The sequence below is a fragment of the Lygodium microphyllum genome, chromosome 29 (assembly GCF_053477565.2).
Source record: "Lygodium microphyllum isolate KBCC chromosome 29, Lygodium_microphyllum_v1.1.10, whole genome shotgun sequence".
Lineage (NCBI taxonomy): Eukaryota > Viridiplantae > Streptophyta > Polypodiopsida > Schizaeales > Lygodiaceae > Lygodium > Lygodium microphyllum.
The window spans coordinates 1,482,925-1,510,735 of NC_141163.1; the positions used below are offsets into that span (position 1 = coordinate 1,482,925).

A 27,811-nucleotide genomic window follows, 5' to 3' on the forward strand; every position below is an offset into this window, starting at 1 on the left:
TTCTCTTTCATGCGCAGGTCCATAAGCTGCTTCAGCCAATACATTTGACTTGCTGGACTTTTCTTGTCATAGAGGTTTTTAATTTTATCCCAAAGCTGCCAAGCACTTTGTGCTTCCTCAACCACATTGTAATGCACCTGTTCGGTGAGAGACAAGATGAGGGTAGACTTGCATAACTCATCAAGCTCATCCCATTCGTTATCAGTCATAGTTTCAGGCTGCTCGCCATGCATCCTTAGTGGCTTTATCTGCGATTTCTGCATGAATATCTGCTAAACTTGGCTCTTTCAATAGACATAATTCGTACCATCAAGCTTAGTGATGTTGAAGATAGCACTGTCAGTGGAAGAAGAACCATAATGCAGTCCAAAAGAGTGTAGATAGTTCAAAACTGCTTGTTGTTTTCTCTCTGTAAACAACCAAAATACCACCAAAACCAAGGCAAAATGACCACGAACTAATAGCTAAAGATGCTGCCCACCAAGTACCATCAAAAGTACATAAAATCAGGATGATTTAGCATGAAGATTCACATCAGTCCATGCATAACTACTTGCTGTAATAAATTACAGTTAGGTACAACGAGAGAAAATTGTAGGCAAAATCAAAGCACCAAGTCAACTAGTGACTGTCAAAGCATAACCAGCATCAAGCGGACATAAATCAGCATACGACAGTCATACGGACATCGATCAAACACCCAAGCATTTCAAACGAATCCGTCACTAAGCCGGCACACCCCCTGTGTAATAAGGCAAAGTGTACACAACACTGGCAAGACTTGACACAAAGAGGTGTATGCCCAGGGAGTGCAAAGCCCAAATCAGCCCAAGTACATGTATGCGGACCATGGCATATTAACCATGCAGCATCCAAGTGAAGAAGATCCCAGTCTCAGAAGACTCAAAGCTCAATAGCATAAACCACTTGCTCAAATTTTTCCAAGCATCCAAAGATGCTCCCACTGGCACAAAAGCCGTATGGATCAAGACGAGAAGCTCAAGAAAGGCATATGATAGCACCAGTGACGAAAGATCCAAGGCCAGACATCAATAAGACATCATGAGCATATAGGCTCTGTAGCCTCCAATTATAGCAATTATAGACATCAATTGTATCCCAAATATTACTCTGGCAAGCCAAGAAATATCCCAAGTAAGTTTCGGAAATCTAGATGCAAGCGAAGACAAGGCTCTAATAGCAATCGGCTCCAAACAATGTAACTAGCATGTAGTAGTGGCATAGGCCAAGCATGTCAAGACCGATCAGACATAGGTAACATACATGCCATATGTACATCCAAGACGGGGCATCAAATGCATTCTAAAGCTGAGCTCAAGCTCAAATGAAGATCCGGAACCTAAGACAAGCTCGATGTCGTACCCCGAAGGTCAATACTTTATTGCATATCCCAAAGACATAGCATGAAATCAATAGGTATAACCAAAGGCAATCAGAGGTACTTCAGCCCACTATTGTATAGCAGTGATTTACTGTTTGAAACTGAGTAATGTAGGTCCAAATCATCACCAAAATGATGGCAAAGCATTAGCTCAACATCCACCAAGCATAGGCATCAATGGTATAGCATACGGGTATGAGATAGTGTATGTAGATGAGCTCTAGGACTTGTACACTTCTGCTGCAGACCCGGACAGACCGGCTACTGTATATTACAGCAAATGTGTGCTTAAACTAGAGTTCCAGAGCTCAAGCAAAGCATCAATACATTGTTTACAGCATTGTCAAGCATTGCTTTAGTGCCCAATGCAAAGAGTAATGACCAGGGAATCAAAACCTTGTAGTGGAGATGCAGCCGAGACCTGCAAGAAAACAGGCACAAATTGGCGTGGCTGGACAGCAGCATTTCTGTGCTCCAATGTGGCTGATGTGGGGCTTGGGATGGTGGTAAAGTTGGCCTACAATAGGCCCAAGCTAGCCCCAAAGAGCTCTAGGGAAGGCAAGAGGCATAGGAGCTCCAATGAGCATGAGATATGGCTGCCCCCTTCCTGTAAATACCCTGTGTAACCTGTAAACCAATAAAAACTGAAATAAAATGGAGAAACACCTATGATGTAATGCCTTGACGGTATCCAAGGGGGGCCGACTAGGTGCTCGGGAAGCCGGGGAGTAACCGAAGCTCAAGAGAGTCGGCTATGGGTTTGCCGGGAAGGAGACCCAATGCTGTAGGTATTTGAATGGAAGCTAAGAATGCTACGAACCAAGCTCAGGAAGTCGGGAAGGCTTGCTTTGATGCTAATTGAAAGGTGAGAAGGATCGGAGCTTGCTTGGAAGTGAGCTATGGTGGAGAGCAAGAGCAAGAAGAGAGAGAGACACAAATGGGAACTCCAACAGTCACCATGTATGACCGGGCCTTCATTCAAACTGTCACTTGAAAAAAAAAGAATAAAGTGACGGTGACGGGCGCCCACCACCTGCAGTATGCAGTGGCGGGTACTGTCAGTGTAGTAATACACAGGCAGCTAGGCAGAGGCGCCTTTACCCCCAACACCAAGCATTTATTGCACCTTGAAATGTATGCATTTCAGACAGTTTTGACAGTGTGCTTCAATTCGCTAATTACAGCAAAGTACTTGCTGTAATTTCTGAAAATTCTGAGATTTTCAGGTTAGTCCGTCTTGGGACATTGCTTTTTTGCTCTCTGATCAGCATTGGTTATCATGGCAAATTAGGGAGGTGATGTATTTACTTACGTATCCAAGGAGGATAGGTTGGATGGTAACAACTATTAACTCTGGTCCTTCATGATGAAGAATGTACTGATTGCGAAGAATCTTTGGCATTATGTCAGTGGTGAAGAAGTTATTAAACCTGGAGTTGTGGCTGTTGCTATTTCTCCTCTAGGAGGACGTGGACAACGGGCAACTCAGCCTATTCAGCTTGCTCCAGCTCAGCCACTTCCCCAGAGATTAGCAACACAAAAGGCATGGGATGCACAGGCTTTGTCATTGGTTGCATTGGCAGTTCAGTGGTCCATTATCCCTCACAATCGGTTTGTAGCTTCTTCACGAGAAACTTGGCTGACCTTGGAGTAAATGTTTGCTGGAAAGATTGAGACCCATATCTCTTTCTTGAAGAAAGAGCTCGAGATAGTGAAGATGGATAAGGGTGATGCTATGTAGGATCACCTAAATAAAATTCAGGACCTGCGTGAGCAGCTTATGAATGTTGATGAATATTACTTAGATGCGTAGTTGATATCTACTACCTTGAATTCATTCCTGCCCTCGTGCTTGGCCTTTCATACGGCCTTGAACCTTACCATGGGGATTGCCCCACAGCCACTTACTTTCCTTTGGTTGGTTAGTTTGCTCTCAGAGGAGGAGCAGACACGAAAGAACAGTGGTGTGGATGTTATAACCTCTGAGTAGGCTTTTATGGCACGACAGAACGGCAAGGGCAGCCAAGCAAAGAGTGCTCCCAGAACTTTGGGGCTTCAAGCACTTCACAGGGCAATAAGAAATAAGGAGGCACGCAAGCCAAGAAGGATAAGTGTCACTATTGCAAGAAGCTAGGCCACTACATCACTGAGTGTAGAAAGTGCATAGCCAAGGAGTCAAGGATGTTTGTTTGTGAGCCACCTTCCACTGCTATTGAGTTAGCATCCTTTGTTGTGCAAACGGGGACTATTGTTTTTATACATGCAGTTATGACTCTTCTTGGGCTGATAGAGCATTTAGCTCCACTGAGGATGCAGACACATGGTTTTTTGACAGTGGTGCATCTAGGCATATCACATCTCGAAGAGATTTATTTGCTTTTGTTGTTGCAGCCCGGGTTTGCAAGTTTGTACAGTGTGTCAACAATTCATCATACCTTGTTAGAGGTATTGGGGAGATTGTGCTGATAGCCATTGATGTCTCTATTCTCCACTTATAGGATGCTTTGTTTGTGCCAGGTATAAAGAAGAATTTGTTATCTATTTCTTCTTTGGCACGATGTGGTTTGCAGGTCACCTTTGATGATGATGTTGGGTATTTCACTTACACCTTACTTACGCCTATGCTCACATAGGAGTATCGATGATCAGTAGGACACTAGAGCACTTTTTACTCTCGGTAGGAGAGGTTTTTTCCCCCCAGACTAACGGGCACTTATCGTGTTCGGGTGTGAATACCCCCTACAACCCTAAGGTTTAAAGCTTGTACCTTGTACTTTCAGTTTACACTCTTTCAGTCTATTGCATTGGGTATCGTGCTTCACTCTCACACTGTCTACTACACTCTGAGCTCAGCTTGGATCCTCTCTCCATCTCACATTTGGTATCAGAGCTTTGGCTCTGTTCAACTCAGCTCTCAGGTTCAGCTATGCTCCCAGCACCTACAGAGTGATGCCCTGTGGTGCTTGTTCTGCAGTCTCTCAGCCAACACCAGTTAGCAAGGGAGCCCGTTAGCAGGTCATCCTGCACCTGCTAGGCCTTGTGTTGCGCCTCCCTGCCAACTGCGTCAGATAGCGCGTCAGCTTCCTCCACGCTGCCTGCGCCTGAAAGAGCCACTTACCAGTTTGCTGTCCGCCTGCCCCGTGGCCATTGTACTTGTGCCCCGTCAATGCCCCAAGCTCCTCGCCTAGCGCCGTCTGGTCCTTGCGTTGCCACTTGGTCCTTGTACTTGTGCCGCCTATTCCTACTTGTCCTTGTACTTGCGCTTGCGACTGTACATGTGCCCGCCTGTACTCAGTTACTCGCTAGTTTGCGAGGAGGTACCGCTTGCATCTGTACCTGCGCCTGTGGCCACAACTCGAGTAATCGACTGATTTCACAGGTATTTTAATTTTTTTAAAAATCTTTTCATTCCAGAATTCATCTTTGGACAAGAAGGCTTCAGGCACAGAATTGTGAGTACGTGTTTAGGACACAGTCGATGCAAATTTTTGAGCAAATTTATCAGAAATTTTGAGGCTTTTGACTTTTTTGCAAACATTGGCACATGCATTGCAGTCTTAGTCAGTGATAGACTATTTTGGACAAATTTGGGGTAAGAAATTTTGGGGATTTTGCTCATACAGTGTTGCTGAACATTGAATGCACCTTGGACTGCTTGCATTAAAGACAATTTTGACAGAATGCACCTGAGTGTACTAATTGCAGGAAGTTATTTGCTGTAATTTCTGGAAATTTTGAGATTTTCAGTTTAGTCCAACTTGGACATTGCACTTTTGCTTCTTTTGGTAATTGATTATCATGGCAAATCAGGGAGGAGATGTCTTTATCTATGTATTCAAGGAGGACAGATTGGATGGGAACAACTACTCACTTTGGTTCTTCATGATGAAGAATGTGCTTGTGGTGAAAAATCTTTGGGATTATGTCAGTGGAGAAGAAGTTAGATCCGGAGTTGTGGCTCTAGCTACTCCTCCTCCAGGAGGACGTGGACAACGGGCACCTCAGCGTGCTCCACTTCAGCCACTTCCCCAAAGATCAACAACTCAAAAAGCATGGGATACACGGAATGCACAGGCTTTGTCGCTGATTGCATTGGCAGTTCAGCGATCCATCATCCCTCACATTCATTCAGCAACTTCTTCACGAGAAGCTTGGCTAACTTTGGAGTAGATGTTTGCAGGTAAGAATGAGACTCATATCTCTTTATTAAAGAAAGAGCTAGAGACATTGAAAATGGATGAGGGTGATTCTATTCAGGATCACTTGAACAAAATTCAAGACTTGTGTGAGCAACTCATGAATGTTGATGAGTATTATTTAGATGCACAGATGATATCTACTACATTGAACTCATTACCTCCTTCATACTTGGCTTTTCATACAGCCTTAAGTCTCACCGTGAGGATTGCTGCACAGCCAACCACTTTTCTTTAGTTAGTCAGTTTGCTTCTAGAAGAGGAGCAAACAAGAAGAAATAGTAGTGTGGATGTTATAGCCTCTGGGCAGGCTTTCATGGCTTGACAGAAGGGCAAAAGGAGCCAAGTAAAGAATGATCTGTAGAGCTCTGAGACTTTTGGCACTTCATAGGCAAGTAAAAGCAAGGGGGCATGCAAGCCAAAAAGGGCAAATGCCATTATTGCAAAAAGCTAGGCCACTACATCACTTAGTGCAGAAAGCGCATCGCCAAGGAGGAGGAGGAGTCAGGAATGTCTGTTTTTGATACTCCTTTCACTGCTACTGAGTCGGTGTCCTTTGCTGCAGATAGGGACTATTACTTTTACACATGTAGTTATGACACTTCTTATGCTGATCCAACATTTAGCTCTACTGAGGATTCAAGCACTTGGTTTTTTGACAGTGGTGCTTCTAGGTATATTACATATCATAGAGATTTATTTGCTTTTGTTGGTGCAGCTCCAGTTGGCAAGTGTGTACAGTGTGCCAACAATGCATCATACCTTGTTAGAGGTATTGGGGAGATTTTGCTCACAGCCATTGATGGTTCTATTCTCTGCTTACAGGATCCTTTGTTTGTGCTAGGCATAAAGAAGAATCTGCTCTCTATTTTTTCTTTGGCACGTTGTGGATTGCAGGTCACATTTGATTATGACAGATGCATGGTGAGAGACAAAGAACACATGACTTTGGTCTTGACTGGCACTTTATGTCATGGGTTATATGAGTTGGATGCTCTTTCAGTTAATCAGTCAACGTACTTGGCATCCGCTCTTATTCTTGCTATGATACAGGCAGAGTTATGGCATGCTCGGATGGGACACGTCAACTTTGGTAGCTTGATGCTCTTACAGTGTACACAGATGCTAGATGGATTCTCTCTTATGGAGAGACCTCTTGAGCACTTGTGCGAACGATGTATTTTGGGGAAAATGTATCAGTTTTCGTTTCCCCGTGATGTTGCTTTTAGAGCAACAACCAAGTTGTGGTTAGTGCATTCAGATGTCTGTGGGCCTATGCAGACAAAGTCATTGGGAGGATGTTACTATTTTGTGATTTTTATTGATGACTTTACACGATTCTGCTAGGTATATTCTTTGGTAAAAAAGTCAGAAGTGTATAATGCATTCTCGACTTTTGTTGCACTTGTTGAGAACCAATCTGGTTGTAAAATTACGACTCTCCATTCGGACCGAGGGGGGGAATACATGTCCTCTATGTTGAATTCTTTTTTGAAGGAGAAAGGCACTGTCCATCAGTACACTATTGTTTATACTCCACAACAGAATGGGGTTGTCACAACTCTATAGAAACAGAATTTGTATCCTTTTTCATTAATTTGTCTATATAATGATTTATTAAATTTATTTTCTTTGCACTAATTAGATATAAAGAAAAGTGCATTGGAGCTGGCCACTGATGAGTGGTCACAGGTTATGGTGGACCCACGCGGTGGGTTAGAGAAAAGATAGTTCACACTTCCACCTATATGACCCGATTGGGCGCCTATGACTAGAACTCACGCATATCAGGGTTAGACTTGCACACAGAAAGGATTGATGCCTTGAAGTGTGGGCTAGATCCACCAGAACAAACACTTACAATCAACAAGATGGCATGATCATGAAATGCTTGTATAATGTGCATGTGTGGGCTGAAAGCTTGAAATGCACATTTCTTTGCATAGGAAAGTCACATGAAGATTCGGATACCATTTTTGCGACGTACACGGAAAAAGCTTTCATATGATACCCATATTGGGGGGGTCCCTAAATGTTGTCTCCATTACTTTTACATTTTCATGGCTATAATTTTGTGAGTAATTTTCATTTTTAGCTTTAAGTGTTCATTCTCTTTTATATTAAATCTTGAAAACAAGCGAATATCATAATTGTTAAGCATACTACGTTGTTCGGGGCGTTTACAGGGGTTGCAGAGGAAGAATCAGTCACTCATGGAGATGGCCAGATGTATGCTGAATGCAAAGAGCTTGCCACACAGTTTTTGGATGGAAGCCGTTATGTGTGCTTGCCATGTTTCGAACAGACGCCCCACCAAAGCGTTAAAGAAAATTACACGTTTTGAGGCTTGGAACAACTGGAAACCTTCTGTTGGAACTTTTGTATCTTTGGGTGTCTTGCATATGCACACATTCCATAGGTATTCAAAAAAAAGTTGGATAACAAGGTTTTCAAATGCATTTTTGTGGGATATAGTAGTGAAAGTAAAGGCTACAGACTATATGATCCTGTTTCTAAAAAGATGTTTGTCAGTAGGGATGTACTATTTGATGAAAAATCAGAATTGTCCCTTGCTGGTTTAGACATATATTAGGCCGCCTGTGATGTATTTGAAGGGCTGCTGCCCATTACATTTGGTGATTCAGCTGGAGTTTTAGCAAGTGAACTCAATGTTCAGCCAACTGCTCCATTGGAAAATGCAGAAAATCAGCCATTGGCTGATCTGAATACTAAGCAAAAGGCTGAAACTGAAATTCAGCAAGAGCTGATGCACAATCAAGAGGCAAGACAAATGCCCAGATGGTATTTAGAGATTGAAAGATAGTCATCTGGATGCACCCATGGCTGGTCGTACTAGAAGACAAGCTCATATGCATGATATTGCACATACCATGGAGTTTGTCATGGCAGCAAGCACACTTGATGATGAGAAGCTTGAATGTTTTGAGGATGCACAACAAAGTGTGCATTGGATGGTAGCAATGCAAGCTGAATTGGATTCTATAACTAAGAATCAAACATGGGATTTGGTGTCTTTGCCCTTTGGGAAGAAAGCCATTGGAACGAAATGGGTCTACAAGCTGAAAAGGAATGTAGATGGATCCATTGACAAATATAAGGCAAGGTTTGTAGCTAAAGGCTATGCATAGAAGAAAGGCATTGACTATGAGGAGACATTTGCTCCTACCTCTCGAATTACGACCATCAGGTCTATGATTGCTTTGGCTCCCCATTATGGATGGACTGTGCATCAGTTGGATACTAAAATTGCATTTTTACATGGGGAACTTCATGAGGAAGTATATGTACAGCAACCCATTGGTTTTGCAATTGAGGGATGGGAACACTTGGTTTGCAAGCTGAAAAAAGCTTTATATTGTTTGAAACAAGCTCCTAAAGCTTCGTATGCAAAGATAGATGCTTTCTTACTTAGCCAAGGTTTCATAAATAGCTCATTTGAGTCTACCCTTTACGTATGTAAAGAGGGGGGATCCATGCTGATCATTTGTCTATATGTTGATGATTTCTTGCTTATAGGGACAGATGCTGATCAGATTTCAACATTCAAACAAAATTTGCAGCAAACTTTTGACATGTCAGACTTGGGGTCTTTGCATTATTACTTGGGCATTCAGTTCATACATGATGCTAGAGGTATTGGTTTATCACAGTCAAGATACATTGGTAATTTTCTTGAGAAGTTTGGCTTACAAGATTGCAAGCCAGTCTATACACCAATAGAACCTGGACTAAAGTTGTTATTACATGATGATAGTGATTTGTTTGATATACACACATATGCTCCAGCAGTTGGATGTCTTATTTACCTATGCAACACAAGGCCAGACATACAGTTTGTAGTTTCAGCCTTGAGCAGATATATGCATCAGCGACGCATGTCACATTGGCAAGCTGTTAAGCGTGTCTTTCGTTATTTGCAGGGTACTAGATCTCTTGGATTGCTTTATGCCAAGGGGGGACCATTGCAGTTACATGCTTACAATGATTCTAATTGGGTTGGTGATTATGATTCACGTCACTCCACTAGTGGGAATTGTTTCTTTCTTGGCTCATCTTGCATATCTTGGCTTAGCAAGAAACAATCCACTGTTGCCACATCGTCATGTGAAGCTGAATACAAGGCAGCTTTTACTACCACGGTTGAATGTGTATGGATTAGACGCTTGTTAGTTGATCTAGATGTATCTGTTACGGAGCCTACTCCTTTGTTCACTGATAGTCAGAGTGCCATTGCAGTGGCATGGAACCCAGTGTTTCATGCACGCACGAAATACATTGAGATACATTATCACTTTGTTAGAGAGAGGCTACATGCAAGTGATATCGGCCTTGTTTATTATTGTACCACCAGTAATGTGGGAGACATCTTCACCAAAGCTCTTCCTTGTGACAAATTTGAAGCATTTCGCAATGCTTTAAATTTGATATCCTTTGGTGGCGGATGATCCTTGTATTTTTGATCACTCTTCACTCCAGGGGGGTTTGTTGGGTATTTCACTTACGCCTCACTTACGCCTATGTCCACATAGGAGTGTTGGTGATCATAGGACACTAGGGCACTCTTTACTCTCGGTACGAGAGGTTTTTCCCCCCAGACTTAGTCTTATTTTGTATGTGCTTATGCCACACACTAGCGGATAATTATCGTGTTCGGGTGCGAACACCCCCTACAACCCTAAGGTTTAAGGGTTGTACCTTGTACTTTCAGTTTACACTCTTTCAGTCTATTGCATTGAGTGTCGTACTTTAGTCTCACACTGTCTACTACACTCTGAGCTAAGCTTCGATCCTCTCTCCATCTCACAAATGACAGATGCATGGTGAGAGAGACGGAACACATGACTTTGGTTTTGATTGGCACTCTATATCATGGATTATATGAGTTGCATGCTCTTTCAGTTGATCAGTTAGCCTATTTAGCGTCCACTCTTACTTTTGCTATGTTATAGGCCGAGTCATGGCATACTCGCATGGGGCATGTAAACTATGGTAGCTTGTTGCTTTTGCAACGTACACATATGCTTGATGGATTACCTCTCTTGGAGAGATCTCTTGAGCACTTGTGCAAGGGATGTATTTTGGGGTAAACGCATCGGTTTTCGTTTCCCTGTGATGTTGCTTTTAGAGTTGCTACCAAGTTACAGATTGTGCACTCGGATAAATGTGGCCCTATGCAGATAAAGTCATTGGGTGGCTGTTACTATTTCGTCACTTTTATTAATGACTTTACTCACTTCTGCTGGGTCTACTGTTCAGTGAAAAAGTCAGAAGTATATGATGCATTTTTGGATTTTCTAGTACTTGTTGAAAACCAATTTGGCTGCAGGGTGAAGACTCTCCGTTCGGACCGAGGGGGGGAATACATGTCCTCTATGTTGAATTCTTTTTTGAAGCAGAATGGCATTGGTCATCAATACACTATTGCTTATACTCCACAACAGAATGGGATTGCAGAGAGGAAGAATCGGTCACTCATGGAGATGGCCAGATGTATGTTGAAAGCAAAGAGCTTGCCACACAATTTTTGGATGGAAGCAGTTATGTGTGCTTGTCATGTCTTGAATAGATGCCCCACCAAAGCATTAAAGAATATTGCGCCTTTTGAGGCTTGGAACAGGCGGAAACCTTCTGTTTGTCATTTTTGTACTTTTGGGTGTCTTGCATATGCACACATTCCCAAGGTACTCAAAAAAAAGTTGGATAACAAGGCTGTCAAATGCATTTTTGTGGGGTACAGCAGTGAGAGCAAAGGATATAGATTATATGACATTCTCTAAAAATGTATTTGTTAGTATAAATGCGGTTTTCGATGAAAAATCAGAATTATCCCTTGTTGGTTTTGACACATATCAGGCTGCTAGTGATGTATCTAAAGGAGTGTTGCCCATTTCATTTGGTGATACAGCTGGAGTTTCAGCAAGTGAACTTAAAGTTCAGTCAGCTGGTCCATTGAATAATGCAGAAAATCAGCCCATGGCTGATCTGAATATTCAGCAAGATGCTAAATCTGAAATTCAGCAAGAGCTTGTACACAGTCAGGAGGCTAGACAAATGCCCAAATGGTATTTATAGACTATGAGAGATAGTCATTTGGATGCTCCTATTGCTGGTAGTACTAGAAGGCAAGCTCGTATGCATGATGGTGCACATACCGTGGAGTTTGTTATGGCAGCACATACAGTTGATGATGAGGAGCCTGAATGTTTTGAGGATGCACAACATAGCGTGCATTGGATGGCAGCAATACAAGCTGAGTTTGATTCCATCATAAAGAATAAAACATGGAATTTAGTGTCTTTGCCTATTGGGAAGAAAGCCATTGGAACAAAATGGGTCTATAAGTTGAAAAAGAATGTAGATGGATCCATTGACAAATATAAAACCAGGCTTGTAGCCAAGGGCTATGCACAGAGGAAAGGCATTGACTATGAGGAGGCATTTGCTCCTACCTCCCGCATGACTACCATTAGGTCTATGGTTACTTTGACTGCCCATTATGGATGGATTGTGTATTAGCTAGATATAAAGATTGCATTTTTACATAGGGAACTTCATGACGAAGTGTATGTACCGCAGCTCATTGGTTTTGCAGTTGAGGGATCCGAACACTTGGTTTGTAAGCTGAAAAAGGCTTTATATGGCTTGAAACAAGCTCCTTGAGCTTGATATGCAAAGATTGATGCCTTTTTACTCAGCTGAGGGTTCATAAACAGCTCATTAGAGTCTACCCTTAACATATGTAAAGAGGGGGAATCCTTGCTGATCATATGTGTATATGTTGATGATCTTTTGCTTAAAGGGACACATGCTGATCAGATTTCAGCATTAAAAAAAAATTTACAGCAAACTTTTAAGATGTCAGATCTGGAGTCTTTGCACTGTTACTTAGGCATTTAGTTCATTCATGATGCTAGAGGCATTGATTTATCACAGTCGAGATACATTGGTAAACTTCTTGAAAGGTTTGGCTTACAAGATTGCAAGCCAATTTGTACACCAATGGAATCTGGATTGAAGTTGTCATTGCATGATGATAGTGACTTGTTTGATATCCACACATGCTCCAGCACAGTTGGATGCCTTATCTACCTATGCAACACTAGGCTGGACATACAGTTTGTAGTTTCAGCTCTAAGTAGATATATACATCAGTCACACATGTCACATTGGCAAGCTGTCAAGTGTGTTTTCCGTTACTTGTAGGGTACTAGGACTCTTGGATTGCTTTATGCCAAGGAGGAATCACTGCACTTACATGCTTACAGTGATTTTGATTGGGCTGGTGATTATGATTCTCATCACTTCACTAGTGGCAATTGTTTTGTTCTTGGCTTATCTTGCATTTTCTTGGCTTAGCAAGAAAGAATCCACTATTGCCACATCGCCATGTAAAGTTGAATACAAGGCAGCTTTCGCTACCACAGTTGAATGCGTATAGCTTAGACGCTTGCTAGCTAATCTGGATGTATTTATCACAGAGCCTACTCCTTTGTTCACTGACAATCAAAGTGCCATTGCAGTGGCATGGAACCCAGTGTTTCATGCACGCACGAAACACATTGAGATTCTTTATCACTTTGTTAGAGAGAGGCTACATACAGGAGATATCAGCCTTGTTTATTGTCCTACCACCAGTCATGTGGCAGACATCTTCACCAAAGCTCTTCCTCGTGATAAATTTGAAGCATTTTGCAATGCTTTAAATTTGATCTCCTTTGGTGGCAGATGACCCTTGTATTTTGATCACTCTTTACTCTAGGGGGTTTCTTGGGTTTCACTCACGCCTACGCTCAGAGAGGAGTATTAGTGATCTTCAGTAGGACATTGGTACACTTTTTACTCTCTTGGTACGAGAGGTTTTTTCACGCAGATTTATTCCCTTTATTTTATGTGCCTATGTTATACAATTTTGGGAACTTGTCGTGTTTCATACACTTTGGGTGTGAAGACCCTCTTACAACCCTAAGGTTTAAGGTTTGTACTTTGTACTTGCACCTTATACTTCAGATAATCGTATTTGGTGTCATGCATTCATACTCTACATCGTCTACTCCACTCTCAGTTGAGCTTCGATCCCTTCCTATTCTCACACTTTGTGCCACCATTCACTGCTAAACGCCACCCAAGGCCCCGCTTAACAATCTTCCTTGATTAGTGTGCTATCTCATTATGTGAAATCTTATTTGGACTTGCTTGCAAAGTAGTTGGGAGCAACTCTCAATAGTGCTGATGCTGCATCTATCTTTACTTCACCACATGCTTGATCATCATGCGATCGACCTAGTTCTTGAGCTACTGCAGCCTTTCGCGGACTTCCTCTCAACACTTGTCGAAAAGCTTCGAACTTTGGTCAAGGAGGAGACTTTGTGAAAATATCTGCTAAGTTGTCTTTAGTAGGTATGTAAGACAACTCTATTTCTCCAGCTGACATCTACTCACGAACATAATGGTAATGAACTTATATATGCTTTGTGTGGGCATGGAACATTGGGTTCCCCGCAATGGCCAAAGCACATTGGTTGTTAGTGTAGATAAGTGTCAGATCCGTTTGGTGCACATGAAGATCTACAAGTAACTTGTGGAGCCAAACACACTCCACTGTGGGTGTGAATGTTGCTCTGTACTTAACTTCACAACGGGAAGTAGCAATTGTAGTTCAAGAGATGTATCCAGGAAGAAGTAGTTGTCACTATGAGAGAGACAAGAATCTGAACGTCCAAGCCCTATCACTGTCAGAATATTCATACAAAGAGAGTGAAGAATCAGCCTTGTAGAAAAGGCCAAGATCTTGGGTGCCTTCAAGATAGCAAAAGACACGCTTCGCTACTTGCCAATGAAGTACTGAAGGCCTATGCATAAATCTACTCAATTGGGAGACATCAAATTGAAGATCGAGCCTTGTGTGACATAGATAAATCAAGCATCCAAGAGCTTGCTGATATAAAGTAGTATCAAAGGATGTGCTACCATCATCAGAAGTATTTTTGTTACCGGGCTTCAAGGAAGTAGACATGGACTTGCAATCCTCAAAAGTCAAATCGAAAGCGTTGAAGACACTGTCCAATATACTTGAATTTTGTCATGATGATGCCCCCCTCAATGGTAGCAAATTGGGTGCCCAAATAATAGTGAAGTAGACCAAGATCTGCCCTGGCAAAGGTTTGCTGTAAGTCTGTCTTAAATGCTGCAATTTGACAAGCATTGGTCCCATTGACAAGCATATCATCAACATAAAGCACATTAGATCCTTGATGTCAAATGTAAAGAGTAGCCTTGGTACGGCTATTCTGAAATCCAAGATGCAATAGATGAGAATGTATGTGGGCATACCAAGCTTGTGGAACTTGCTTTAAACTATGCAAAGCCTTCTTGAGACATTAAACTTTATGCTTAGAGCCTTTAACTGTAAATATTGGAGGCTGAGATGTTGTAGGGGAGTTGGGTGGGATGGGTTTTTGTAAGGGAAGGAGGGGTGCACCATGCTATAGGAGAGTTGGGTGGCGCGGTGTGATAAGCTCCAAAAATCATACTAACATGCCCCGACACCATAACACAGCATAACACGGCGTATCACGCCCCTTTGGAATTGCCATGCTGTGTTATGGTGTCATGTTGAGTTCCAAGGGGCGTGATACGCCGTGTTATGCTATGTTATGGGGCCGGGGCATGTTGGCATGATTTTTGGAGTTTATCACAGGCGGGGTTTATTTTTGGGAGGGTTTTGCCATGTCATAGAAGAGTTGGGTGGAGTGGGATTTTTTTTTTTGGGGGGGGGGGAGGGTTAGGGAGCGGGGTTTTTTGGAGAGTACACTATGTATATACCTCTTCAGTGAGATATCCATGGAGAAATTGATGTCCGAGTTGATGCACCTCCCAGTGAAAGTGGGTAGCAAGGGCAATAATGCTCGTGATGGTAGTAATGCAAGAGGTAGGGGCAAAAGTCTCCTGAAAGTCAATTCCTTGTTGTTGGGCATAGCTCTTGGCAACAAGGTGGGCTTTGTACTTGTCAATAAAACCATTTGACTTTCCTTTAATTTTATAAACCCATTTGGTACCTATTGCATGCTTGCCATGAGGCAAGACTTATAGCTTCCAAGTGTCATTCTGATGGATGGAATCAATCTTTGCCTTCATTGCTTTCACCCAACGATCATCTAAAAAAGCATCTTTATAACATAGAGGTTCTTCATTGCATACTATAGCCACCAATGCACATGCAAGAAGATTACCTTGTTCCTTACGAGTGGAGGCTCGTGTGGGAGTAGCCAAAGGAAAAGGTTGCTTGCTGTCCCAAAGAGTGTCTAGCAGCTAACGAGGGACTGTTTTAGGCTCTTGAATCTCAGCCCTTGTGTGCTCTAGGTGATCATGAGTAGGTGGTTTCTCTTCAAGGAAGATATCATGATTCTGTTGTTGCTGTAAATCAGGTTCAATAGGTTGCTGTAAATCAGAGAGAGATGAGGGAGATCCGTTGGTGACGTGAGCAGCAGCTGACAAAGTTGAGGGCCTAGTCCAATCACTACCCTCATACTATTTCATCCGGGATGTATGACATACTCTATCCAACTATCTTGACTAGGTGAAACTAGATATAGGGATATCATTCAGCCACACAGCTAGGTATGTACCACCTCATCTTCCCATTGTATCCCTATATGAGCACTATTTTGTTGTGTACATCACCCTAGTTTCTTTTCACAATATATCACTGACTATCTTTTAGCATGCTACTCTTTGATATCTAGTGAGGACTCGCAGTGTACATGGTTTTGTTCTATAGGTCGATTTGTGTCTTAGAAGATGTTAATATATCTTTCTTTCTTTCGCACTCTTCTCTCCCCCATTGGGTCCCGAACTTCCAACTTCGAAGCTTGAAGCCTTGGCCCTCCATCCGCATCATGACTCGTGAAAAGCATGAGGCCTTGAGTTTGCAGGCCATCCATGTGGAGAGGGACACCGAGAAGTCCAACTCCCAGCATTGGATATGTGAGTATTGCCGGAAGCACTACACAAGTGGTATGATTTGACTTCTCCAACATCTTTCCAAGATGGGCGTGGGGGGCGGGCAAGTTGCTCAATGCAAGAAAATTCCTCAAAACATTGCAGATGAGATTCTCACTGAGATGAGAGGGGGATCCAGTGGAGGAGGAGGAGGTGGCGTATCGGCACCAACACCTATGCCTACTGATGAGGAAGCATCGAATGTGGGCATATCTTCAATTGATGCGGGTGATACCTCCACCGTTGGTGATGCCAGGTCCACATCCGAATCCGGCTTTGCGGCAAAAGACAGAGTGGAGGCTTATGCGACATCGGAGAGGCAATCCTCTCTCTCTCTCTCTCTCTCTCTCTCTCTCTCTCCATCGGTTGCCTTTCTTAGGCAAAGACTTGTGGACATTGAAATTGTACGCACAGTTTATTGAATGCAATCTTGCATTCATTGTTCTAAAGCAAGAGCAATGGAAGAAGATGGCAAAAGCCATTGCCAATGTGGGTTCGTGTGAACGAGGGACTGGTGTCACATATAATGATATAAGGATGAAAAAGATTGATGAAGAGGAGGAGAGGATTTATAGAGCCCTTGATTCTATTCAGGTAGCATGGACAAAATATGGTTGCTCCATTCTCATTGAAGGATGGAGTGATCATAAGAAACAGGGCATCATCAACAGACTTGTCTCATGTTCGCTCGATACTTTCTTTTTGCGGGATGTAGGTATTGGCAAGAGGGGGAGAAAAACGATGGGTGTATTCATTTATTGCCACATTTGGCAAGCTGCCATTGAGATATACATTGCCTTTTTAAATTTGTTTCTTTCATAATTTTGAGTTTTGTATTATATATTATAATTTAATGATCGTGATTCGTGAAGTCTCTCTCCATCTCTCTTTCTTCCAATCCTCTCCCTTTGTTGATTCTTGAATCCTTCGAGGTTTAACTCTCTCTCTCTCTCTCTCTCTAAGTATTGTAATTTGTGGTTGTAGGTGGGCCCCTTAAATGTGGTGCAAGTTGTTGACTGACAATGCAACCAATTATCGGCACATGGGCCGTTTGCTTGAGACCGAGTTTCATACAATTGTGTGGACTCCATGTGCAAGTTATCGTTTGGACTTGCTCATGGAGGACATCCGTAAGCTTAAGTGAGTGAAGAGGGTGGTCCACAAAGCTAAATTAGTTGTCACCTTCTTCACGATAAAGATGAAGTGATTGCGATGTATCATAAACATAGCACAGTGGAGTTGAAGGAGCCTTCTTCAACTCAATTTTCTTACATGTGGTGTTGCTAGAGTGTCTTTATGAGATGTGGTTTGGAAAATGGTGTCCACTCTATGGAATAAGTGGGATGAGCATGAGTAGAGGAGGCCAAAGCTATGCATTGCTTGTGTCTCAATGAGCAATTTTGGCAGAAAGCTTGTGCCATTGTTACTTTCGTGACTTCCTTTTGTAGGGTGTTGCGTATGAGTGATTGCAAGGGATCCATCATGGGTCTTCTCGTTCACTTCTTTAGAGCGGCATTAGTGGAGGCTCGAGCTTGCATGGTGATCACGGAGATAGTGTGTGCACGTGTTCTACAGATAGCAAAGAAGAGATGGTCATGGATGCAAATGCCCATCCGTGGTTTTGCAGCATTGGTACACTTGGAATACAAGTCATTGGCTGTTATGGATGATAGAGAGCTTTGTTCGGACCAACTTGCATATTTGACTTGTGTGGTTCCTGTGGATGACCAAAATGCAGCGCTAGAAGAGCTAGGATGCTATGTAGATCAGAGAGGGCATGTGGCATTTGCTTCTCCCACTTTTTGGAGGAGAGAGTCACTTGTGAAGCCTCTCTTTTGGTGACAAAACTTTGGATACATAGTGGAGACTCTTCAGCCCTTGGCCATGAGAGTCCTTGCTCAGGATTGCTCTTGGGGTGCATGTGAGAAAAATTGGAGTATATATTCTCTTATTCACTCAAAGATTCACAATTGGCTTAGCACACGACAATTAGAGTGGCTAGTCTATTGCTACACTCACTTACACATCATGAGAGCCATGATGAGTATGGGTAGGTCAAAGTAGGTAAATGCTTAATCTTATCGTTTAAAATTTGTTGTTTTAAACTTTATACTTTACGATTTAGTATTTACAATCGTATGTGCATTGTGTAGGTGAATGTTGATACATTTAAGTTGGCGGGCGATAGTCTTCTGAGTGTACATCAGGAGGTGGAAAGGGAGGAAAAGATGATATTTGCAGAGTTGTATAGATAGCTTATAGCAAGCAGATACTCGTGACACTTGTAGTTAACATGCTCGTAGGCAAGGAGTTCAAGTAGGTGGCAGTAGGGGCATGGTCATTCGGTGCCCTTTGACATTGAGGAGGGGTGGTTTGAGTGGCTTGTAGACACGTGTGAGGCGGCGCTTTAGTAGCTTCCATCCCGTGCCTCATGTGACATCCCTCCCTCGCGGGCATAGCTGGCGCATGAGGAGCCATCATTTCATGATGATGGTAATCTCATCAGTGAGGATGAGTATGAGAGTTTCGAAAGAAATGTTTCTTACTCTAAGAAACATTTCGTAAGTTTCGAAAGCAAGGAAATGTGTGCCTTTACTACTATGATTTTGATTTTGGTTTTGTTTACCTTTCCCTTGTTGCTCTTTCTGAGAAGTGGCAATGAGAGCCTCCTCTAAAGATGAAGGGCTATGAAATTGATCGAACAACTGAGCGTAACACAATAGTTGATACTCAAATTTATAGAAGGTGGGCATGGTAGGTTGTGCAAAATGGAAGTATTTCCTTGGCAACTTATTTAGAAACAAGGTGACTTGGTTATCAGAGAACTTAGGAGTCCCTAGTGTAGAGAGCTCGGCGAGAAGTCACTGATACTCTACCAACTTGACCTTAAGGTTATCCTGGTTGGTGATTTTGAAAATTTGTAGTTTATGGTCGAGTGTGATATTGATACAAGGAGTCCTATTTGGAGTTGCATAGTGGCCAGCCAAGTGTGCCCATCGCTTGGATGCTAGGTTAAAGTGTTGCAGTTGTGAATGAAACTTAGGGAGAGGGCCTTGCACCAACTTGACTTTGGTAGAGACATTCCTAGCCCTCTGGGAGTGGACAATTTGGTATGGAACAATTGTGGGATCGGGCTGGGATTCCAATCCCTACACAGGGTCCCATAGATTCTAAGAGTCAAGTACATGTCTCATTAGATTCGACCAAGTGGTGTAATTAGACCCTTTGAAATGAGTCTTATTAGAGAAAGCATGCTTAGTTGATGAAGAGGATGAACCATGAGGTGTTGGAAGAGAGAAAGGGTAGGAGGGAGGGAGATAGGTAGGAAGAGGTGGTAGGCAGGTAAAAATAGATTGTGAGTAATGATATAACGTCGATGGTGGAGGTAACTGAAACATGAATGTTTCCATAAGGTATTGGGGTGGATGTGGAGGTACTAGAGCACCTAAGCTCTCTATCCAAATGTTGGATGGGGCACAACAGAGTGACCAGTAGGTCGAGTAGGTAAAGCCATAGAGGCAAACTGTGGTACTAGCTGATCGACCCCTGGGTAAGCAAGGGTAGGGACTCCATGCTGCATGTAAACCAAAGATGTGAAAGATGGAGGTTGAGCCTCCTCCAAAGGTGCATGTGCACCACCCAAAAGTGGAGATGAAGAAGTCCGAAAGATTGTGCTAGATGTGACAGATCCCTTGGTGTGCTATGTGCAAAATCATGTGGGAATTGATATGCAAAGGTGAAAGGTGTAAACGGTAATGGCAATGTAGCAGAAGAAGTGGGTGGCATGGGTGGGTTTGTAAATTGAGATGTTACATTGAATTGATTTTGATGTGAATGAAGGTGAAGATGAATGCAAAGAAGATTATGTGCCAAACTCATTTTTACTATTAGAAATATAATGAAAAGAAGGAAGAGATGAAGAAGAGATACTTGACTTTTTCTTATAATCACCCCTTCTTGTATTCACATACATGAGTGGGTCATCCATGAGGGATTTACCATGTTCCGCATAAGGTAGTCTTGCTTCAATTTGGTCTTTACTAACATGTTGCAAACGCAGTAGAGAAAGAGAAACAGATGAAGGAACAAAAGTAGAGACTTGTGTACCTTGCATCAAAGTAGGAGAAGTAGGCTGAAAGTGTGAAACACTCCGGATCTCTCTCAAGAGAGGGGCCCATCCCTAGTGGAGGTCTCACCAGCCTTGCAACATCGTCAAACTTATGTACTATATCTGATGAGAAAGAACGAAATATACCTTTTGCATGCAACTTTTGTTTTAAAGCTTGTTGATATAGCTCTTCTGCTTTTCTACTCTGTGAGCCAAGATCAATTGCAACTCCTCATCGATAGTGTCTCCAATGTAGTCAGAAGGATCATCTGTTGTGTTGGAACCTCATGGAGTTGGCAATGGATGCCACTTCCACCCAGTTTTTGCCATAGGCTTTTTTGGGGATTGAGTCGGTGCAGATGTGTTTGAAGTCATCTAACCTATTGTGGTTCCTCTCTTTTGCGAAGAGCTTTCAGATCAAGGTTCTAGGTTGCTTCAAAGAGAACCTAGCTTCGATACCATGTGGAGAAATACCCTAACATAGAAACTCAAACACAATTGTACAACAATAGCACAAACTGATAAGAGAACACAGTTAGGGTTAGGGTAACTCAGAGACAATGAACACAGTGGATAAGAAACTAAATGAGTTTGAACAATACAATGCTTATGCAACAAACACACCATGCAGTGAAGGAATACTGACCCACGAACTCTTATGCCTTGAGGATTGGGGCAGACATACGAGCTGGAGAGTGTGTCATACTCCGGATTCTGAATTTGCAGCAAGGCAGCCTCCCTAGGTGTTTGTTTGGCAGTAGCAAGCACATTAGTAGGCAGCTAGATCAATGTCAGACATGGAGAGGACTCAGGAGAGAAATCTGCAAATGCAGCGGGCTGGTGATGATGTGGCAGGCTGGTGGCAGTCTGATCAGGAAAACGCAGATCTGTGATTACATGGCAGTTAGGACAGCAGCCTGCTGATCAAAATGCAGCCTTGGGAGGTGGTACGGGCAGTAGACGGAGTCACCAATGCAGTAAACATAGCCTCCAAGTGGTCACCAGGCTGTGAATGCAGCCTTTAGGTGAAGGTGGACAGCAGGCTGCAGCAGAATGAGGAGAGGACAGCAAGGAGAGGGCTGCAAATAGGTGCTAGATAATGATATATAGTGTGTGGCAGCCTCGGCTGAGATGTCCTTTCCGAAGGTGTGTGTGCAGCCAAGCTATAGCACTTGCAATCTGCAAAAACAAGATGAATTGAGTGGAAAGGCAGCGTGTCTATTTATAGAAAGTTTTGGGCCTCCCAAATTAGAGTTTGCATGTGGGACATTGAAACTCTCTAGGATTGCGTTTGTTTTAAACAAAAAGCTTAAACTCATTAATTAATTTGAGTTTTGGGGCTGTTTAATTAAAGCTAATTCATTTTTAGCTCAACACTTTATTGTTTGTGGCTTATCCATTACGGTCATGAGGTGCTCAAACTGATCAATGGAGACCCCTTGGTCATATGGCTATTGGCAAAGATGGTGCTGGTCTATGATAGTTGTGTTGGATCGCATGGGTGGAATTGAAAGTGGTTCATGTATGGGATCATCTTCAATATCAAAGAAATACTATAAGGGGCGCTCACCTTGAGGACCAATTTGGTGTTGTCTACTATGCAAACGTGCTTTAGCTCTCAAGTTTGTTGTGTCATTTATTATTCTGAAGAGTGCGCACGCTATAAGTTTATGTTCACTGCTTTGTAGATCAGATCTACAGGCCGGTTTCACATTGACATTGTATTGCACATTGCTCTTCGCTTTGCATTGTGTATCATATGTTATACTTTGGATGATAGACTTGAATGTCTAGTGATTACCACTCACTGTACATGATTTTTTCTTATAGGCCGTTTGGGCCTCAATAGGCCATATATCTTTCTTTCTTTGTCTCTTTCTTGTGGGGAGACACCATAGTCATAGAAAATTGCCATTTCATTGCCTTCTTACTTGGAAACTCTACTCAGTGCTTCCTATGAGTCTCCTTCGCTGTTTTTGTTTTGCCTGCTTGCTAATGTTTGCCCCAAGTATCGCCGGAGTTTTTCTTGGGACTAATACTTGTTTACTCATTTTCTTACTACGTTGGGCAATTATGCTAGTGTGCTTCTCAAAGTTTGTTGTTCCACATTTTGAAGAGAGAAAGAGTAAACATGTTGAACAGTTTCCAGCAGTTTCCTTACCAAGTCTTTAGGCATTTCCATTGCAGTAGAGTTGGCTGTTGTCATTGCCATTTCCATTGTATATGACTATAAGAGACACACTCTTTTCCTTGAGGCCTCCTCTTTGGAAAAGCGTTGATCTCTTGAAGGTTGTCATCTAAGTGGCTGGTCAACCATCCAATCATCGGTTAGCCTTGCAAATTATTGCGAATGGCCTCCCTAAGATCATCATCCTAGTATGGTGCTGGAGGATCTTGACACTCAGAAGAGATCCTCTCTAGGAGAACTGGCTGGAACAAGAGAATGACATGAAAGAGAGGTGCTAGGATAACACCAACTAGGCCTCGTGTCACAAGCCCAGTCATATATGTCAAAATCATCTATCTTGAAAAGATCTTGCTCTCGTTGCTCCGTCTCTCCTCTCCATAGTAAGCAAACATTGATTATGAGGAGACATTTTCTCTCTGTGAGTGCTCTTATCTCTTGTAGGCCATCAAGTTTTGCCCATATACCAAATGAAGGTGAAAGGTTAAGAGCACCTTTCTGAATGGGGAGGTTAAAAAAGAGAGTTGCCAAAGGGATTCTCTGTTCTTTAGTTTATAAGGATCATGTTTATTGCTTGCTAAAGGCCTTGTATTGTCTGAACCATACAGCTCGTTTATGGCATTGCTATACTATATTGATTCTTTCTTCATTTCACAGGGATTTGCTAAGAGCTGCTTGGATGCCTATGCTTATCTTCTAGTTCCTTTTGTTTGATTATTGTTGGCTCATATACAGCCAAGGTGTATAAAATCATGTATTGATTGAGGATCAAATTTGAGATGACTAATTTGGGACTGCTGCATTGTTCCCATGGTATTGGAATTTTTCAGCATGATCATGGCATACTTTTTGCTTTTGTAGAAGTCTGTTTGGAGCTGCTATCCGTGTTTAATATGGTTGATTGTAATTCTATGACAACTACTATGTATCCAAACTATATGTTACCTATAGATACTGGTTTTGAGTTTGACCTATTTGTACTCATTGGCAGGCTCATCTGTGAGTATTATGGTATCTTCAAGATATCTATACTTTGGAGATCCATTTTCATAAAGGGGTTGCATTATAAGGATTTGTTTCCAATTGGACTCGAGCTGTTATTACTAAGAGATATTGACATTCTGTCCCTCTGTTCTATTGGCTGTTGTTGGTCTAGCTAGAAGCAGCTCACGTTGCAAGTTTTTCTTCAGAGGTGGATTATTGGATATTCTATGATGCCACTGTGGATATTTGCTGTCTGAGGTAGTTATTGGATGATTTGGGGCTATTTTTAACATCAGCGCCCTATCTGCGGTAGTTATTGGAGACTCACTACATTGATAGTTAGAGTGCAATGGTGTTAGTCCGCAATCTGGTTGCAGTTGAGGACCAAGTGCATTGAAGGTCTTCACAATTTAGTTCATGAACAGATTGATCAGTTGGTTGTCCTTTCTACTTTGTGTTTGATGTCTTCACCATTTATCTTGGAGCAACCTTGGTCAACTACTTTCTACTGTTGGGGTTTGATCCCTGTTCTCTTGGAGTGCAGAGAAGTTGCTTCTTGCCCCACTAGTTTTACACCCTTTTCAGCTTCATTCAGCTTCTTATCTCCATTACCTTGCCAAAATGTCACTGAGAGGTAGTATTCACATGCTATGTCCAGCTTCTGTGTGCTCTCTTCTTGACAAACTCACATGCCTAAAGTGGTGTCCTTCAGGAGTCCTTGGGTCATATATACATTATACACTCTCTGATATGATGATATCTCAACATTATTAAGTATTGTTTTCCCCTCAAGTGATTTTTGAGTTTTGCCCGTTCTATGTGAAAGAGAGTGTGAGAGTTTGCTTTTCGTTTTGGTTCTCTTTCAGCTTGTGCCATTCTTGTAGAAAGTTTTACATAGTTCAAGGTGTTTCAGTATTTGATCCATTTAAAGATCTAGTAAAGTTGTGGTATCCTCCTCCAATATTCCATGTGGAAATCCTGAAATGCATAAAAGGCCGCCCCCCCTCCCCCAAAAAAGAATGCATGCTTGAAAAGAAGGGTGACACTAGAGTGACTATTCTCTCTCGAGATCAGATTGGTGCCTAGAACAACTATCGTACAACAAGGTTGTGAAGATGCATGCACAAGGCTCAGATGGGTGGACATCTAATGATAATCAAAGAACTTACTTCCATGTATTTAGTTTTAAATGTGAACATGTTAGTGGTGAAGTCAACTGGAGGAGCTGCATCAGGGGTCTGGGAACTGTCTCGAAACTTGAAGGACTTGATACCTTCTTGACCCTATTTTGATCATGAGAATTGTCTCGGTACCTAAATATATGTACCATGCCAAAATACCTACCATACAGTAAGTATGACGTGATGGCAGCCAATGCAATGTAAATGCCATTGTTTGGAATAAGGCAGTTTTCTTGGTTTAATCAGCATACTTGGTTTCCTTTGGTTTCTCTACTAAAACAAGTTTTGCAACTATAATGACAACAGAAATCATAAGTGTTTTACTTCATATTCTTTATTCTGTGTTTATTAGGGGTTCTTTGATGGATGATGCAACTATTCTTTCATGTGGACACTCTTTTGGAAGTGATAGTCTTCAACGAGTCCTTGAAAATGTAAGTACTGGCTAAGTATGTGCCTGTATCATAAAAGATGGTTGAATTTGACAGTACCGCTTGTCCAGTAATTGCATGTTGTTATCTCTGTCAAGAGTTGTTCAAAAAATTTGAAATTCTCTTGCAAGACTTTGTAACTTGTAACTTGCAAACTGTCTCTACGATTTCTTGACAATGACTTTGCATCTGTATACACTGAATTTTCTGGTGGGTATCCGGTTTGGTTTCCAGTTATGTTTGTCTGGGTTGAGTCAACTTCTGCCAAATTCTTCATTGAACTAGCCCTGATATAGTCTTCTTCCTTGTTTTGAGTTTTGTGGAGCATTTTGACCTGTAATGAACATAAAATTTGTTTAACACGAAGTAGAGCATCAAGTTGCCATGACAATCAAATGATAATATTGTTCTCCATAAGTAAACTTGAAGCCAACAATGTCATTAACCATGTTCAATCCTGATCACAGCTATTCCATGGTATGCCTTGCTATTGATAAACCATATGTGTGTGTGTGTGTGTGTGCGCGCGCACGCGTGCATGTTCTACACACACACACACACACACACACACATATTTTTTTGGTAATATCCAGTGCAGTATATTTATGTGCTCACAAATTTACAAGCTGAGGACCCCCGGAAAAGGGGGCGATCCCAAACTATTAGAAACATAAAAAGAAAAGCTCTATACAGGAAGTGTCCATGTCACCCTCATAGCTGGCATCATATAGAGATTGCCGCAGTGAGGCTCGGAAGGATTCATATTGCTGGTGGTTTTGGCGACCCAAGTATGCCAAATTATGATCACTCCAGATTGTCCAAAGAGCCCAATATCTCACCCAAAAAAGAAAGAGTGAGTATTGAGACAAAGAACGCATAAATCTGCCAAAGAGCCAGAAATGTTTCCCAAAGCTATGACTTGGGAAACGAAGCCGAAGCGAATCTGAAATTCTCCTGAGGAGGATCCTGGAACAAGGACAATGCCAAAATAAATGAGGGACAGTCTCTGAGGGAGCCAAACATCTCAGACATGTGGATGATGCAATGTGACGTTTAGCAAGTGTGACCCCCATTGACAGTGTGCCTGTCAAACATCTCCAAAGAAAAAGCCTTTGTTTCAGTGGCATTTTACACTTCCAGAGCATCCTAAGATTCTTCCGCCACCATGCAAGAGACTTTTTTAAGTGTCACAGAGAATTAGCATGCTGCTGAATCCATGGGGCAGGCTGAAGAAGCTTGTATACTTTGATGGAAGTTAAGATAGAAAGAGAGACAGGACTAATGCATGTAGCAGATGGCCGTAATTGCCAATCCATAAGCCTGTCTGTATCAAGCATAGGTGGAATTGGTAGAAAGGGATGCAGTAAATCAGCAATTTTCTTCCATATAAACCTATTATGCATTCCCAATGCATAAGAGGTCATGGCCCGAGGAAAGGATAAAGTATATCCCTGATCATCCACCACATCCTGTATGTACCTAATTCCCAGTTTCATAAGATTGTATGCCCGAACAGGTTCGTGTAAAGCAAGAGGAATGTCAAAAATGGCACTCCAATGAATGCTTTCTTTTCGCATGGAGTTTGTCCCCAAACAACTATTAGGAGCCCATTTGACCTTAGAGAGAACCTGTTTCCAATCAAGTATCAAAGCAGTAGAGAAAGGACAGCCAGGTATTCTGCCCACAAATTTGCCAATGACAACCTCCCAGAAATCCGTAATCCAATGACCATATGCAGAAGTGCTCATGCTGGCACACATGGATGCTAGCATACAAGTCCACGGCTGTTGCTAACGGAAGAAAGTATGCAACATGGTAGCCTTCCTTGCAAGGACATGATATCTTATATTGAGGATATTTAGTCCACCATGCATCCTTGGAGAGCACACCATTTCCATCCTCATGAGTCTCAATGCTTTCACAACAGCTTTTGTCTTCCATAGCATCTCCATAGCTTGAGACATAAAAGCGGAGATATCCCTAGATGACCAATGCAGCAAAGGCAAATAGAACTGGACATAAGACATCACAATGGATTGTACTATTTTGAGCCTGACATGAAGGGGCCAAGCAGAAATCTTCCAGTTTTCCAGTTTATGTTGCAGTCTTTGGAAAATTCATTTCAGTTGCATTTTCCTAGTGATATGCCATCCTATGGGGTATCCCAGATGCTTGACAATATCTATGGAAAGCACCACCTAACCAGGCCATAGAATAGAGTGCCAGTCACATTGTTTGAGGGGAAGCAATTTAGATTTGTCAAAATTAACATGTAATCTTGCTACCAGACCATATAGTGAAAGAG

The 27,811-nt window shown here is 42.2% G+C and overlaps 1 protein-coding gene and 1 pseudogene across 1 annotated transcript in view; one reads left to right on the top strand and one right to left on the bottom strand.

Moving 5' to 3' along the window:
- The window catches only part of LOC148010300 (uncharacterized), a 136,753-nt gene that overhangs the window by 68,222 nt on the left and 40,720 nt on the right, over window positions 1-27,811 (top strand). The window contains exon 4 of the mRNA XM_087671442.1: window positions 25,428-25,509. Coding sequence (XP_087527568.1) covers window positions 25,428-25,509 — 82 coding nt within the window. The remainder of the gene's footprint in view (window positions 1-25,427; window positions 25,510-27,811) is intronic.
- On the bottom strand, window positions 26,169-27,458 carry LOC148010301 (uncharacterized; annotated as a pseudogene).